The sequence below is a fragment of the Plutella xylostella genome, chromosome 23 (genome assembly GCF_932276165.1).
Source record: "Plutella xylostella chromosome 23, ilPluXylo3.1, whole genome shotgun sequence".
Taxonomy (NCBI): Eukaryota; Metazoa; Arthropoda; class Insecta; order Lepidoptera; family Plutellidae; genus Plutella; species Plutella xylostella.
Genome location: NC_064003.1, coordinates 10733691 through 10751111, shown reverse-complemented (window position 1 = coordinate 10751111; position 17421 = coordinate 10733691). Strand labels below are relative to the sequence as shown.

Sequence of the window (17421 nt, the reverse complement as noted above, 5' to 3'; positions counted from 1 at the left end):
AGATGTAAACAATGATAAACAGCATTAGGCTACGATCTTATCGATCGTGCAACTTTACTGTGCACAGTAGACAAGACAGTGCAACTTTGAGCGAGACCCACACCCAAAACAACAAATAAACTACTATCTATTCCTTCAGAAGCCACAAGAAACAAATATACTCCATTCAAATTTCAACAGCAACTGGTCATTATTATACCTTCGCGACAGCTGCAAGCACCATGGTGGTAAAGCTGCAAGACCGGCGCAAGACTGTCCCGAAGCCTTTAGACCTGGATGCAGTTCTGGTGAACGAACTAGGCCAGTTGGGGCGCTACCAGCTACTGAGTATCCTGCTGGTGTCTCTGCCCTGCATCAGTGTCGCCTTCATGAGCGAATACATCTTCTCTGCGGCCGTCATTCCTTACAGGTAGGCCACTCATGACTAATCTACTATCTTGCAGGGTGGGCAAAGGTGCAATGTTGCAAACTATTCTGGGACCGTTTAAACTGCCATCGCGGAAGACGCTCAATATTAGCGATTGCTTTCAAAGTCTTCCGACACAAATTTTATTTTTAGCCATATTTTTAAAAATCTCAAAAAGTTTTTTTAATAAGTATGTATGAAAAATATCATTTTATAGAATGAGATTTAACGTGCCTCTTCACTAAGTTGAAATTCGAAAGAAAAATTCACGTTTTGAATCTGCTAAATTTAAAATTCTATATGTATACACAGCTGCGTTAGTAATTACCTACCTAATTGAGATTCTTTTGTTTACGCCATTATGTGTCATTATTCTATTTAATATTAATACGTACCAACGCTAAAATGCTATTAACTATGCACTGCGAGTCTCAGAGTTACCGTGGGTGGTGCAGATTTGCGTGACAACCACTACTAGCTACGACTACATAAATATAAGTTTTAAAAAATTACCGAAGACATCAAAAACTCCTCTAACAACAAACGAGGTGATCAAGAGCCCATTTTCCCCGTGGTACCCTAGTCGACAGAAGCGTTGAAAACGAGCAGTGGGCAAAAGTACAAGTGGCGGACCTTAGTGGAGACCCTCTGCACCTATATACCATTGGACTACAACAACCCTAGTTGACCCCGACAATGGTCCTCAAAGTGCGTGACGTCATCGAGCTACCCACGCGCAACGCTCCCCCCCCGAAGTCCCAGCGGCCTCTAGACCTGGACGACGTGCTGGTGGCTGAGCTGGGCCAGCTCGGGCGCTACCAGGTCAGGGTCCTGGCGCTGCTGGCCCTCCCCTGCGTGCTCCTCGCCGTGGCCTGCGAGTTCGTGTTCTCCGCTGCTGATATTCCCTACAGGTAGGATTACTCTGCCTGGCTGTGTTTATGTCATGAATAAGTACCAGTAATTAAAAAGTGCCAGTGTCATAATTGAAAGGCGATGGCAGGTGGAACTTTTTCATTGCTCGTCAGTGCATTATAAACGCGAAAGTTTGTAAAACGGCTGGAAATTTGGTGTATAGAAAGTTGCCACGAATACCGAAGTAGTTCCACGTGCGATTCCGACTCGGAATTGGCTGTTGTTGTGATCGAACCAAAGGAAAGTAAGTAAATGATCTTACAAGATTCCGAAGCGTCCGTAGTCCAGCTAGATTCAGTGATCGTAACTGATAATTGAAGTAATTTAATTCAATTTAATTGCAACCGGTCAATTTAAAGTGGTTGTTATCTGGGCGCTCCCGTGCTTCGGACACGTTAAGCCGTGAGACCCGGTTGCGATTTTAGCAGGCAGTCGTTAAGCCTAGTCAGAGGCCTGCGGGCCTCATGAAAACATCTGACAGTCGGATTGCCCACAACCGACAACTCTCTCAGAAAAAGCTTGCTTGTGTTGTGGTGAAGTAGGCCTAAAACCCCTTCTTCAATGGAATAAATCCGTGCCCCAGCAGTATGGTGCTTTCTAGTGCGCATGTAACTATTATGGTACATAGGTATTTGCTGATACGGAGCGAGTTTGGATTATTAGACAGACAAGGCTATGACTTTGCACTTATTATTTCATAATGAACCTACGATAAGATAAGAATATAGGTAAACTAATAAATCGCATCACACTAATATTACAAAGGCGAAAGTAAGGGAGTTTGTTTATGTTTGATAAGAGAAAATAATTTTTTAACTTTGTAGTTTGTTTAAAACTCCAACGGTGGATTAACGTATATAGGCTAAATTTTCATCCCGGAATTCCCAGGGGAAAACTTCATAGGTGAAGCTCGCGGGAAAATACTAGTTTTAACAACTTCTGTACTGAAAATAACTTAGTATTGTGGACGTGTCGCCAAGACCACTCTCACATTTTACAGGATAGACAGAGATGTGTGCAATGTTTGGACTGAAACTGAAATGATCAAATGAATAAGTAATGTAATAAGAGAACGAGATGGAATGAAATTAGACGCAGTAATATGGATATGGTTTGTTCATACTCAAGAAAAGCCCCATAAGCGAACGATAGTGTATGAACAGACTTGTGAAACGAAAATGGAAATAAAAAATGAAAATGAAAAAATGTAGAATGTAGAGAAATCGAAACAAGTAACGTGGGACTAGGAGATCCATTCCACATTAACTGTAGCTTGCAAATTTAAGTACTATAGTAGGTATATACAAATATACATATATCAGTTATTTAAAAACATACATACAAGCAAATTGAGAGACTCCAAAAAAAAATTAAGTCGAAAAAAACAGAAAAGCATATAGAGGGCATGACTGTATCATAAAAGCATAAGGGATGTAGTAAGCTTAAAAGGGGGCGGTCCTTCAGGCCACAAGCCAAGGAAAATAAGTGCCGAAGATAGCACAACCTGGTAAATCCCCCTGTTATGTTATTCTTTATTTCTTACTGAGTATTCAAGGCTTTCTAGATTATTCTCAATGATGTTTTCGAAGTGGGAAAGCAACTCAACATGACACGACTCCTTTTTTTGAGGCTTTTGTTAATATCGTCTGTAAATTACTGTGATGGTGATAGACAGTGGTGATACTAGGCGCGTATGCGAACTTTCTAAACCTTTATGCTACCTTATGATATTTTAAAATGAGAGGTTTGCTAGCAAATCAAACCAATTTTGTCGTTACGTCATATTGGCTACAAATTTGCGGCACACACATTCAGCGGCAAACAGTTTGCCGACTGGGGACGCAGCTTAATATTTATGAAAGTTATGATGACAAAGCTTGTTGTCAAGTCAGATTTCTAATGTTATTTTAAGATCGATTCAACGATAAATATTTTTTTGATACCGGTGGTAGGTACCTACTTACTTAATAATTTATATTATTAAACTTTACCTAGATATCTTTGTGATCGTTTTCTTTCGGTTCTTTCCACAGTTCTATATGACACCAGATGCCACAAATGCACTCATTTCTATGAAAATTGCGCATGCCGAAAGTATAGGAATTATTATTTTTGACACTGATAATGCCAGTTGGACTGAACTAATTGCTAAAAGTTGAACATTTGTCACCAAGTAGGGTGATGAGTTTACGTTGCGTATCGTCAACTGTCACCGTCAAAATGTAAGGCAAATGATGATGGGCACCAATATATGGAAGCTGGGACCAGCACCAATAGAAATTAGTGATACGTCGTTGAAAAGGTATTTTTTTGCAGAATATGAATAACGAAAGCGCTTGTCTTGATTTACTGTCCAATTAGAATAATCTTACCTTGAAAGTTTTTGTATTTTATTTCTGTAATTTTAATGTTTTTGTTAGTTTTTCACATTCATTTTTAATTTTTATAACGAAATGATCATATTTCATATAATATTATATTTGTTTATTATCTCAGTAAATAAAACCAGTTGAAAGTAATTTCTCCAATTTCAATAATACGTGTTTACGTGTATTACTCCCTAACTGTCATCAGGAAAGAGAGTGCAATGCCATAGAAAAATACTTCCTTCCGACGAATATATTTCAAAATGGACAACCTTACCTATACGGATTTGTCGTCATAATACTTTTTTGCTCACTTGAAAAGAGCTATCCAACGATGTATGTCTCAACTTTATTGGACATAGGTCCCAAAACGCCCATTGTCATTTGTTAGTTCCAAAAGTGTCATTTGTTCGTTCCATTGCAGCGATCACAGGATTCGATACTATTTTCAAATCTCCAAAAACGTTATGGAAAAAAAATGTCACTTTTGGAACTGACAAATTTGCCTTACATTTTTTGACAAAGACTGGTGACGATAATGATCTTTTTACATATGTTTGTGTAGATTCGAAAATAGTATCGAATGCTGTGATCGCTTCATAATTAGGTTTGTGTAGAATCGAATTTGCCACGTAAGCCCGTGATAGGCCTACACACTTGGTGCATACAAAATGCATCATCAGAGATCATTATTGTCTCTGGTTCTTTCGTTATTTTCGTATTGGTACCTATGTTGCGTTTTGGTAGCACTACTGAAATTATAAATTTTTTACACTGTGCTTTAAGTGCTCACTGTATTATAATTTTTTAATGTATGCATTGCATGTCTGTTAATTTTGTTAGCAAATAAATCTATTTATCTTATCTTCTTAAATGATTTTTCCTGAACAGTTATTTCAATTTTAAACAATCAGTAGTCTGAAAATGCGATATCGTCCGATGTGAAATATTTCACCGAGAGTTCCGAAGAGACCCAAGTTGTGTGCATCCTTTATTTACTACTTATTAATAACAATAATAAACGTGACATTAGCATTTTTAAACAATACATCGTCGATAATAATGCAACGGCTTTAAAAGTGGATTAAAGAATCGATGTTTAACACCATAATCTTAGTTTATTATATTTATCTAAATTATTCTTCCTCTACATTTTATTACTGACGTTATAAACATTACAATTACTGAAATTTTAGTGCATGTGCTCCTCATTTAGTGCTTGTCTGGCGGTTGTCTAGGACGAAAAACAACCTCCGCAAACACCACAACGTCATCAAGATACACCATATTTCCATCTGGTGGTACGCGTTGTCGAGGTCGAGATGGTGGCTCATGCGGGTGGGTTGCGCGGGCGCAAGGCGAGTGCGGCGCAGAAGCCTCTGGACGTGGACGACGTGTTGGTCAACGAGCTCGGCCAGTTCGGTCGGTTCCAGATCCGCAACCTGCTGATCGCGACCCTCCCCTGCATCTGTGTCGCTTTCATGAGCGAATACATCTTCTCTGCCGCTGTCATTCCGTACAGGTAAGAGGTGTGAAGTTAATTTTCAGTTTATGTAAAAAGGTGTATTTTTTTAATAAAAATTTATTCAGCCCTTAGCCGGTTTCCCCTTGAAACAGTTACAAACATCCATCCATTACTTATAAATTTTCACGTTCACTCGTCTAACACCGAAAAGATCGGGAATAGAATACTTAGGAATAAATTAGAGTGAAACCTTTTTGGTGTATCAAATGTAGTGTTTTTTCAAACATAATTCCATTTTCGAATTTAAAAAAAAGTAAAAAATAAAAAAGTATTGACCATTTGAATTTGATAAGTCGGTGTAAAAAATGGAGCTTACGCGGGAACATTTCCGTGCAATAATTTTTCACAACTTTCGTCGAGGTTTATCTCAAGAACAATGTCTCGCCGAGCTTGTTTCTATTTATACACTTGAAGCACCAAGTAAAACGACTACATGTCGTTGGTATTCTGAGTTTCGCCGTGGACGTTCCTCTCTTACCACAGTCCCTTCTACTGGTCGGCCAAAAACAGCGGTAACACAAGATAACATCGATGCTGTACGCCAGTTAATAAAAGAAGATAGACATGTGACATACGAGCAGATTCGGGCTTCTCTCAGCATTGGTATGACAGCCATTCAAACCATTTTACATGAAGAACTGGGTGTCAAGAAGTTAGTTTCTCGCTGGGTGCCCCACCGTTTGACCGAGGAACAAAAGTCGGCTCGTGTTAATTGGTGTCGATCTGCTCTGCAACGGTTCAATGGAGGCAGTTCAAATGCTGTCTACAATATCGTCTCTGGTGATGAATCGTGGATTTATTCATATGAGCCCGAAAGAAAACATCAATCGGCAGTTTGGGTCTTCGAAGGTGAGGTCAAGCCAACAAAAGTTATTCGCTCACGCAGCGTGTCGAAAAAAATGGTCGCTTCGTTTGTATCGAAAACTGGCCATGTGGCTACGATTCCATTACAAGAACAAAGGACGGTTACTGCTGATTGGTACACAACAGTTTGTTTGCCGGAAGTCGTAAGAGAACTTCGTAAAACTAACCCGAATCGTCGTATAATCCTTCACCACGATAATGCAAGCTCTCATACCGCTCGCAAAACAAGAACGTTTTTAAATATGGAAAACGTGGAGTTGATGGACCATCCTCCGTATAGCCCTGATCTGAGCCCCAATGATTATTTTACATTCCCAAGAATTAAAGATATGCTACGTGGTCAACGGTTTAGCGGCCCAGAAGAGGCGGTCGAAGCTTAGAAATCAGCTGTTTTGACAGTATCCACTTCAGACTGGAATTACTGTTTCAATGATTGGTTTAATCGAATGAAAAATTTCATTGAATGTCACGGAGACTACTTTGAAAAACAATAAAAGTAAATAATATTATGATATCTTTGTACTTTTTTCTATTCCCGATCATTTCGGTATCGCCCTCGTAGTTACTATGTAAGTATCTAATAAGATTTAGACTATAGTAAAATAGATAAGTGTGTAACGCCTGGGTATTGGTACTGGGTAACGCCAGCTGAAGGCAGTTCCTCCAGGTCCCTTAGCTGGAGATATGTTTACTTGTCTAAGCCTTCTCCATAGCACGCAGAGCGACTTTAAATCGGGTGACCAGTCCCACTGTCAGTGTCTTCGTCTCTACACCATACGACATCACTGAAGAAGTTGAAGACGAAGAAGTTGATGTCTTCGGGCTCTGAGGGATGGCTGATTCTAATAACAAACGCATGTAAACCAGTAACAGTAATGAGTTTTAGAGTCAATGTTATGACACTACCCATATTAAATATAAGCACTATATCTACCGTCTAGTAGATTTTCGAATATCTACGTAGTTAATAATAGTGCAAGGTTATTACTTAAACCGTTCATATAAAGACTAAACAAATAAATAAGTTTAATAATGCCTAGTCAGAGATAAATGCTATCTTACTTATCAGAGGAATAAAAGCGTTGCTGTTACTTTCTAATACAAATATTCGGACGTGAAAGCATGAAAGTGATTCCTCAGATAAAATATAAGTAAGTACTTAGTTATCTGACAAATCAGTCCCTAATAGGTGTAAGGCTGCCTCTCCACTGGGGCAGTGCTGGGTGGCTGAGCGAAAATATTTATTATGAATAGAATTACACGCGATCCCAGATTTTGTATAAAGCTAGTCGTAAAAACCTGCTATAGGCACATGCTGGCTTGTTGGCCTAGCTACTTATAGCATATATATGGGATTTGACCATAATGGCATAATGGAGACACAAACCTTATAGTGGGCCGAGTCAGGGCACCTTTAGTGCAAGACTGTGGCTTGTAATCCGTTGACCGTACATTATTGAACGTACGTATTTATAAATAAACATAATTTATAGTTGTGGCTTGTGGGAAAAGTAAAGTGGAAAAATACTTTAAAAGTACTTTACTTAACCATCGTGAATATGAAAATTCCATAAAGTCAGACAATAGTAATAATAAACGGTTTATAATAGTCACATAGGAGATAATTTAACCGCGGAATTGTAGGTACATCGTGCGCACTGTGTGTAGGTAGCACATACAACGTATTTTATTACAGTTGTTTGAATAGATGTTTATTATTATATTAACCACAAATAATGTAAAATCCGAAGGATATCTATGCAAAAACAATTCATCACCGATAAACAATCGTTAAACGCGGATTATTCCTAATCTTATTGCCGAACTATTTAATCGTTTCCACACCGCGATAACCAGCGGCATTGCAGGGTCGACTGGCGGCGGCGGCGGTCAGACCACAAAAAACCCCTCCAAAACCAGCCTTAGACCATACTAGTTTAGACCATCAGTTGGTACAATAACTGGAGGCAAAATGGCGGATTCTTCCCGAGTGGGGTCCCGCAAGGCGAGCGCTGCGGTGAAGTCTGTGGACCTGGACGATGTGCTGGTGAACGAGCTGGGCCAGTTCGGGCGCTACCAGGTCTTCAACATCCTGCTGGTGTCTCTCCCCATCATCATGTCTGCCTTCATGAGCGAGTACATCTTCTCCGCTGCCAACGTGCCACACAGGTACGCTAGTGATTGTTATTCTTCATCACAATCCATAACCCTCCCTTCATTGGAAAGAGACCCGTGCCCCAGCAGTGGGAACGTGATGGGTCGTCATGATGATGACAACCTATAATATCCCATGATCAGTTACGATTTCTGAAGCTAGCACTACTTCGGACGCTTATTGTTATTAGGATATTTCGAAATTACTGCTGCTAGAAGGTGGCAGCCTATACGAAGACGAGCTATTGTACTGATGACAATTGCATCATCATCAAACCATAAGATAGCAGATCACTGGTTGTACAGATGCTTTAGTTTACCTCTGTCGTTATTGATATTGGGGATTCCATCACTCATTAGAGTGCAAGTTGAAGATTGTTTTGCCAATGCTCAGCCATCGTCTAACTGCGTCTACGGCGTCTATGGGGTCACTCTTCAGGCCCGGTCCACCTTCGGCCCACCGTTGCGTCGGTCCAGCTAGAGGACCTCCCACGCTAGGCATACCGATTATTTTTCTGCGGTTACTATTCTAGTATTTACCAGATTTTATTTGCCCGTTATATTCTTATTATATTCCATTGTTCCACTGTTGTTATGAGACTGACGAGATCACAATGACGAACTCGAACTAGTCTCATTTTATAAGAACAACAATCCTAATCCTAACTATCCTAACTAATATTATAAATGCGAAAGTAACTGTGTCTGTCTGTCTGTCTGTCTGTCTGTCTGTCTGTCTGTTACTCTTTCACGCCAAAACTACTGAACGGATTTGAATGAAATTTGGTATACATACGGTCTAGACCCTGGGAAAGAACATAGGCTAATTTTTATCCCGGAATTCCCACGGGCAAACTTTTTAAGGCGAAGCGAAGCGCGCGGGGACAGCTAGTATATTATATAAACTAAAATTTAAGTTGCATTGAAGCAATAATAGCTTATACGTAGCTTAAAAACGCTTAACTCATACTCAGGATTGTACACCGTAAGGACTTTTTATATAACAACTGTAGGTCCAGGATCAGGATAGTAATGCCTTAATTGTCTTCTATATTTGTTCATTTACATAACTTCATAGATCTATAGATGCCTTGTACAGAAATAGTTTGTGCTAGATTTTTTACCTAAACAAAACCTCTGACCTTTCTTCGATTATCTAAGTAAACTAAATTGCTCATATCGTTGAATTAAGTGCGTCGTCGGATAAGCAGATTATTTCGATTGATTACCTTTACGATTGTGTCAATTTATTAAAAAAATTGATAGATTATTCGATTTGAATCGGTATTTTGTAAGATAATGTAAAATTCTTAAGATATGATTAAGATTATTCCTATATTGATTTAACGATATTATTATAAATGTTTTAGGTAATGTACGAGTATTCATGGAATTTCTAATACAATGAAATAGGCATGTAAAAAAACAACTTGTGCCAATGCCAATTTTTTAAATTAATAGAGATAGCCAACGAAAAAACGCATGCCCATAATATCTTTGATTTCCTTTCTCCTTATATCAGGTACTCGCTTGTCTAGTTACTACGACTAATTAGGCTTCCTTGCTGTTCCTGACGATAAACTATCTTTATAGGATAGCCAAATCTATCTACTAAGTACTAGAAAAATCAGAATGGGCTTCACTTGAAATGTTAAACAGCAGTTAAGAGAATACTTTTTTTTAATGAACCTATAAGTAATTTATCTAAAACAATGTCAACCCCATAACATCAATAAAATGTTATCGTATAATTTTCACAACAGAAAGGTAATCTCTCCAATAATTATGTTTCGATTTTCCATAAATAAACATTTTTGGTTTCATGGTAGAAAATATTTCGATTGCACGTAAAACATACATTTACAAAAGCGATAGGTAGGTATATTTGTATTTAATTATAATTGAATACCAGCTGTTGCAGCATGCAGTGTCGAGGGTCCTCAGACCGTCTGTCCCGTGGCGCTAGGATTAACAATCGTCTCGACTCATCAACCAACACCTCGCATTCTCCACCCATTCACCACAGCATTCCTTCCCCAGATGCGCGATCCCCGAGTGCGACGGCCCCGACCCGGTCTACGAGCCCTCGTGGGCCCTCAACGCCCTGCCAGCCGTCCAGGGCAGGGGCTTCTCCAATTGTCGCCGCTTCGCCCTGCTGAGCAACACCACCGTGGCGCCGCCCCCCAACACCTGCCCCGCTAGCTTGTTCGATAGGAACACGCAAGTGGATTGTGAGGAGTATGTGTACGGGAAGACTAACTCTGTGGTCTATGATGTGAGTTTAGGGGTTCTACCTTTTTTGGCATAAGATTTATTTGCCTAATCTCGTATTGCATAGTAACGTTTGGTCAAAGTCTCGTTACGCCGAAAATCGTATGGCATAAATCTCGTTTAGTAAAAAGTTATTTCGCATAACATTGTTTAGCCTAATAATGGTATGGCCGAATCTTGAATAGCCTAATAATGTTATGGCATAGGTTTATACAAAGTAATAATATTCGTTTGGCTTTAACTTTGACGGAGCGTCTCCCTACATGCGCAAACTGGTGCCTTGTATTGTTTCCGCTGTTAGGAAAACGCTCCGCTCCGCTTCGCTGCGCTCCGCTCCGCTTCGCTGCGCTCCGCTTTGGTTTTGATGAACATGTACACCTAACACGCTCCTCCTCGCTTTGCTCGTCGTCGCACCTATTTTTAGGTTTCGATGTCATGGGGTTTGTAATAATTATATTGGTCGTTAACTTTCGATTTTTTGATCATACCTACAATATCGTAATTTTCGGGATGTAGGAGAAAAATTCCACAATTTGTACATTTACTACATACTTAATATATTATTTATTAAGATAACATTAGGAGAAACAAGATTATACATAGGTATAGACGAACATAAATTTGAGCAAACGAAACTTAGGTGTTTAAAGATTGTGCCTAAAGAGTTTTAGACGAAACGAGCCTTATGCCATATAAGTCTTGGCAAAGTGATGGTTCGGCCAAAAAAGTTTAGACCATACGAGTTATGCGAAATGAGTTTTGGTCAATAAAGATTATGCCAGATGAGCGGAACCCGAGTTTAGGAGATATCTTCTCTCTTTATATTATAAAGTATTATAAGTATACTGTCTTACTTACGTCACGTTGCATCGCATATAGCGTGGCTTTGGTTGATATGTAATTTCCTTTTTTTTTTATCCCGGGCAGCACGCTCGCCTTGCGACTCGCAGGGCTTTGCTTTGTGTCCAGATTTTAACTCAAGGCATATTTCACCGTTTCTATCGTTTCAATAATCCCACACCAGCCCGTTATGGGTCTAGCTAGTAGAATGGAACGACAAAACAAAACACGGACACGTTCACTGAAAATTTCCCAAATGCTCACAAACCCAAAACTTGTCATCCCCAGTTCGGCCTCGAATGCCAAGAGTGGCTGCGAGCGCTCGCCGGCACGCTGTCTAGCGTGGGCACCCTGCTGGTCCTGCCCTTCACCGGCTACGTGTCCGACCGCTTCGGCCGCCGTGTGGCGCTCATAGTCAGCGTGTTCAACCTGGCGCTCATCGGCCTCGTGCGGGCCTTCTCCGTCAACTACGCCATGTACCTCACGCTGCAGATTATGCAGACCACCCTGGGGGCTGGCACCTTCAGCTCCGCTTATGTTTTTGGTAAGGAGTTCATATTTACTCACGCTTCAGTAAAGTAGTGGCTCTTCAGATAGACTATAACGTATGCCTTCATTGCTTAGTATTGTTGCTATAATCTAATAATAAAATTAGGCTATTGGGCTTAACCAAAGGCCTATTGAACCATTTCTGAAGGGCTTTCTTGTTGAAATCTTTATTTCACACTAAAACTTCAATTGATTTTACTTCCAGCAACGGAGCTAGTGGGTCCGAAATACCGCGTGCTGGCCAGCGCCATCTGTTCCTCCATGTTCGCGGTGGGCCAGGTGATCCTGGGCTCCGTAGCGTGGCTCATCCAGCCCTGGCGCTACATGATCATGGCGCTCCACATCCCCTGCTTCATCATCATCGGCTACTACTGGATCCTGCCCGAGAGCGTCCGCTGGCTGCTCTCGAAGAAGAGGTTCCAGGAAGCCAAAGAAATTCTAGAAAAGGTTGCCAGGGTGAACAGGAAACAGATCAGCGATGCGTCTCTAAATGCGCTGTGCAATCCGCCGGCGCTGGAAAAGACTGATGAGGTAATTAAGAAGTACTTATTGAATATCACTTTTACACTTTATGTGTGAATAATTAATTGGTTTAGATAATTTTACCCCAGATTTGGTATTTTTCTTTTTTCACTGTTTGAACAGAGCGAAGCTTGCGATTTTTATAAATATTGATTTAAAAATGCCGTAATAACACGACAGTCTCTTTTAATGGGTGTCTCCAACTTACACAACCAACTCTACGCACTTGCAGAAATCCGAAGAAGAGAAGCCCAGCCTCCTACGAGCGATCGGCAGCTCCCGCATCCTCCTGCGCCGCGTCTGCACCACGCCGATCTGGTGGGTCACCACCACCTTCGTGTACTACGGGCTGTCCATCAACTCCACCGGCCTCTCTGGCAACATATACCTCAACTACATCTACGTCTGCGCCATCGAGATCCCCGGCTTCGCCACGGCTGTGCTCATTTTGAACAGGATTGGCAGGAAGCCTACCCTCACTTTTGGATACTTCTTGAGTGCTGCGTGCAATATTGCCTTCGCTTTCATTGATGATGGTAAGATTTTTACTTGAATTTCTAAATGAGGTGATCTAATATAGCACTTATAAATAATGAATCTGCAAGTTGTAGTCGCACTAGGCTGTTCGCATCTGCCGATAACATCTGGGGTACATGACTTCTTGAGTGGAAATCATGAGCAGGAAAACGTGACATCATGAACTTAGAGAGTATAGCAGAAAGAAAAGTCGATGAGTTGAGTTGAGGCGTGAAGATGCTTGAGTTTAGTAATGTATTTTCATAACTTATAATTTGAGTAGGTACTTAGGTACTTAGGGTTGCGTTTATTAAATACATATATGTATAATGGAATTATAATCACATTTCAATACTTTTTCACAATTATGTTGGCAATCTAAACTTTCAAGGATATGAGAAATAATAAAGATTGATTACGTGGTAGGTATATTGATAGTAGCTATATCATGAATTTGTTAATGGGGGGGGTTTATTGAATTTCATGAACGATTATTGAATGTAATTTGGAAACAAGTTATTAGGATTACTGCTAAATATTCATACCTACGATAAATGATAAAGATATCAATTATTTATTTTAAATCCACGATAAGATAGTAGGTACATAGGCTTATGGTACATAGGCTTATGGTACAAGTTTACATTCATGATAAAAAATTGGCAATAGGCTAGAGACCTAGGTATTTAAATCTTAATGATTTTGAATTCTCCTAAAGCGTAGGAATGAAAAATATAATAAAAGAAAAAAAAACTTGAAAAAACTACCTATTTTTTTCAATTAAATACAATACAGTACACTTTATTTGCACAAAGAACAAAAATTTAAAAAAACTAAACTTAAAAATAGAACAGTACAAAGAAGCGGCCTTTTGCTTATTTATACCTACTAGTGATCTGAAAAACATGCTGAAGATGTTACCTACTTAGATGACATTTTAATACTTTTTTTCAGCAGATATTGTTCAAATTCCCTTACAGTCGAATTGATAAAGTAAATCATATTAATACTGAATACTGGCATAACCTTCTCCCTTCCAAAATCACCAGCCAATTCCATGTAAAACAACAACTGCAACATGAAAGTATCCCTGTTCCAGAACAAACGACGGTCCGCCTCGTCCTGTTTCTGATTGGCAAGTTCGGCATCTCCGTGGTGTTCACGTCGCTGTATCTCTTCACATCGGAGCTGTATCCCACTGAGTACCGCCATAGTCTGCTCGCCTTCTCCTCCATGATCGGGAGAGTCGGGTCCATCACTGCGCCTCTTACTCCTGCTTTGGTAAGCTTTTTGACGGTCTAAAAGGTAGTCAGTATCAGTAACAAGTTTGAGGAGATAATAATTATCCTATTCATCATCGTGATTTCCGTTTAAGATAAAGAACGGAATATATTGGTGCTATTAATAGAATATTACCTACACCATATACATACCATAATTATCTATAATTATGTGATCGCTGATTATAATATTATCGATCCAGCAATCAAATCACATAATTTTATCTATTAATCAATGACTTGCTAGAAATACCCTTTGATTATATTAAATTGTCGAAGGAAATACCATATTATTTACCATTAATCCTAATTTATGAAATCATAGTTATTTATATTTAAAATTTAGGTGGGTAAGTAGGTATGTACTATAAATTTAGTGACCTATAAAAATGTTGTTTATCAAAGATTGCAGCCATAGAACATTTAATTGATTATATAGTTATAATTCTCATAAATAACACACACTACCATGGAAGTAATAAGCACACTACACACTAATCAATCCCAATCTACCAATCATAGATTTTTGGAGAAACTTCGGTAAAACCGAAAAGATCACTTTCCATCCTATCCGATCGCAAGTACCTCTAAGCTATAAAACGTCATCGACATAAAACACCAACCATAGACTTAGTATATACTGGACTAAGTCTATGAACATAACTCGACTTCATACCGGCTATCTTTCTGGTAAAATGTGCCGAGGAACTTAGCATCCCGCTATCTATTATTTTCAAGCGCTGCGTCGATGAGGGAGTTATGCCGACAATCTGGAAATCTGCGTTCATCTCCCCAATCCACAAAAAAGGCCCCAGGGAGTGTGTCGAGCATTACAGGCCAATATCAAAGCTGTGCTTAATATCTAAAGTTCTGGAGCGGATAGTGTACAACCAGTTGTATAACGCTCTCAAACATACATTTAGTCCTGCACAGCATGGCTTTCTCAAGCGTAGGTCCACAGTAACCAACCTACTGCTTTTTAACGATTTCTTATCCAGGCACCTGGCTGATGGGGATCAATCGGATGCAATTTACACAGATTACAGCAAGGCCTTTGACCGTATTGACCATTATCTACTACTTAATAAACTGCATAGTCAAGGCGTACGGCACAATCTGTTAAATTGGTTCACTTGTTATCTCACTAATCGTTCACAGGCTGTTGTCCTCAACGGGTTTACCTCAACCTGGAAGGATATTCCTTCCGGGGTGCCCCAGGGTTCCCTTTTAGGGCCGCTGCTCTTCATCGTTTTTATTGGTGATATCGACTCTTGCTTCGTAAATTCCTCCCATCTTTTATTTGCAGACGACATGAAGATTTTCAGAACTGTTAACAATGCACTGAATGCTACTCTCCTCCAGGAAGATCTATCTAGGCTAGACTCTTATTGCGCTAAAAACAAATTAGACCTTAACGTGTCGAAGTGCTTCATTGTTTCTTTTAGTAGGAAAAAGACATCGCACATAGCCGACTACCTAATCCGTGATCAGTGCCTAGCAAGGATGTTTTCCTCTCGCGACCTAGGTGTCGTCTTTGATAGTAAGATCATTTTTGATCAGCACATAGATAGCATCGTGGGCAAAGCATCGAGGGCACTTGGCTTTGTTATGCGGTCGTCCAAACCTTTCAAATGTATGAAAACAGTGAAATTGTTGTACTGTGCTTATGTGCGTAGCCATCTTGAGTATGCCAGCCAGATCTGGAATCCTCGATATAATGTTTATATCAACAGAATAGAGAGGATCCAGAAAAAATTTACTCGCTACCTAGGCTTTAAGTTCAAGGTGCCCTATTCTGACTACGAACACCGGTGCGAACGCTTCCATCTCTTGCCTCTCGTACTCAGACGAACTGTGGCTGACGCTATCTTCTTAGTGAAAGTAGTAAGAGGTGACATAGACTGTCCCCAGTTATTACAGCTGGTAAAACTTAGAGTTCCCGAAGTAATGACGCGGAAAAAGGCGGTGCTGAATGTACCCCAATGCAGTACCAACTACGAGCAAAACTCATTTTTCGTGCGAGCCAGCACCGTGGTCAATCGGCTGTGCGAGTCTGATGAAGTTGACCTATTCTGTACAAGCATAGAGGCTATTAGGATAGTTTTTGTGCGAAATTTCGTAGCATCGTTGGCATAACGGCGAAAAAGGCGGGTGGTTTCACTTGCCAGGATATTTGGGCATTAGTCAATAATTTATGTCTTTATTTACAATTGTATGTGTTAAGTTAAAAGGTAAACTATTATAACCATTTTAACTAGTATAGCCAGTGTACGTGTGTTTTAGTGTTTAATGTTATAGACTTTTGTTATGTATCCTTTTGTGTATCTGTGGAAACTATTAATTGGCTTTTTGTCTAATTGTACTGATTTAGCTGTAAGTTTTCCTAATAAAGTAAAATAAAATAAAATAAAATAACCACCAAAAACTTTCTCATCTCCAGAGGGACATCTGGACGGGTCTGCCGTCGATGCTGTTCGGCGGCATGGGTCTGCTGGCCGGTCTGCTGGTGCTCACGCAGCCGGAGACGCTCGGCACCAGCATGCCCGACACCCTGGCGGAGGCCGAGGCTATCGGCACCGAGCAGTCCAAGCGGTAGCGACAACCACTGCTGGGTGAATTGAAGACTTAGCCCCCAGTTTCACCATACTCTGTTAGATCATAGCAAGGGATTAGTTGTTGACTTTTGAGTTTGACACAATCTGTCAAGAATTTAATATGGATATGACAAATAATTGATGACATTACAACGTAACAAGGGTGTTAATGATCTAACAGACTATGTTGAAAATGGGCATTAGGATAGAAACTCCTCCTTTTTTTGAAGTCGGTTAAATGATGAGGGAACATTGAAAACAACGCTGATGTGTTGTTGGTGTTAGTGTGGTGTAGGTAAAGAGAGTGTGTGGATGTTTTGAGTAACGATATACCTACCTACATACTTTTTATGACTATGACATTTTATTACCCTGTAAAGGTGTATAAATTGAAGCGGTAGTTAGTTATTTATTATAGTTAGGAATTACTTTATGACCTTCATTTTAATTTTGTAGGTTCTAATTTATAAGACATTATATTTATGTGTAGTAAGTAATACGTTATAAACTAATAAAGTAAGCAAATTAATGAAGTACTTACCTATTTATAATTATGTCTCTACTGTATTTTTATTTTGCATCTCTAATAAGGTGGTAGGTACCTTATACCTATGATAAAATA

General features: G+C 39.7%; 1 protein-coding gene across 3 annotated transcripts; it reads left to right on the top strand.

Moving 5' to 3' along the window:
• The first annotated feature begins 206 nt into the window (after positions 1 to 206).
• On the top strand, positions 207 to 17335 carry LOC105385158 (solute carrier family 22 member 7). 3 transcript variants are annotated; one of them, XM_048629389.1, is made up of 7 exons: positions 207 to 409; positions 10268 to 10502; positions 11627 to 11882; positions 12093 to 12418; positions 12642 to 12945; positions 14025 to 14206; positions 16646 to 17335. In XM_048629389.1, exons 1-7 carry the CDS (start codon positions 222 to 224, stop codon positions 16799 to 16801), a joined length of 1647 nt encoding a protein of 548 aa, XP_048485346.1. In that variant the 5' UTR covers positions 207 to 221; the 3' UTR covers positions 16802 to 17335. The 3 variants fall into 3 exon arrangements, with proteins under 3 accessions (XP_048485346.1, XP_011553789.3, XP_011553790.3); XM_011555487.3 differs by lacking the exon at positions 207 to 409 and adding an exon at positions 4925 to 5206; XM_011555488.3 differs by lacking the exon at positions 207 to 409 and adding an exon at positions 7917 to 8242.
• Positions 17336 to 17421: the final 86 nt, after the last annotated feature.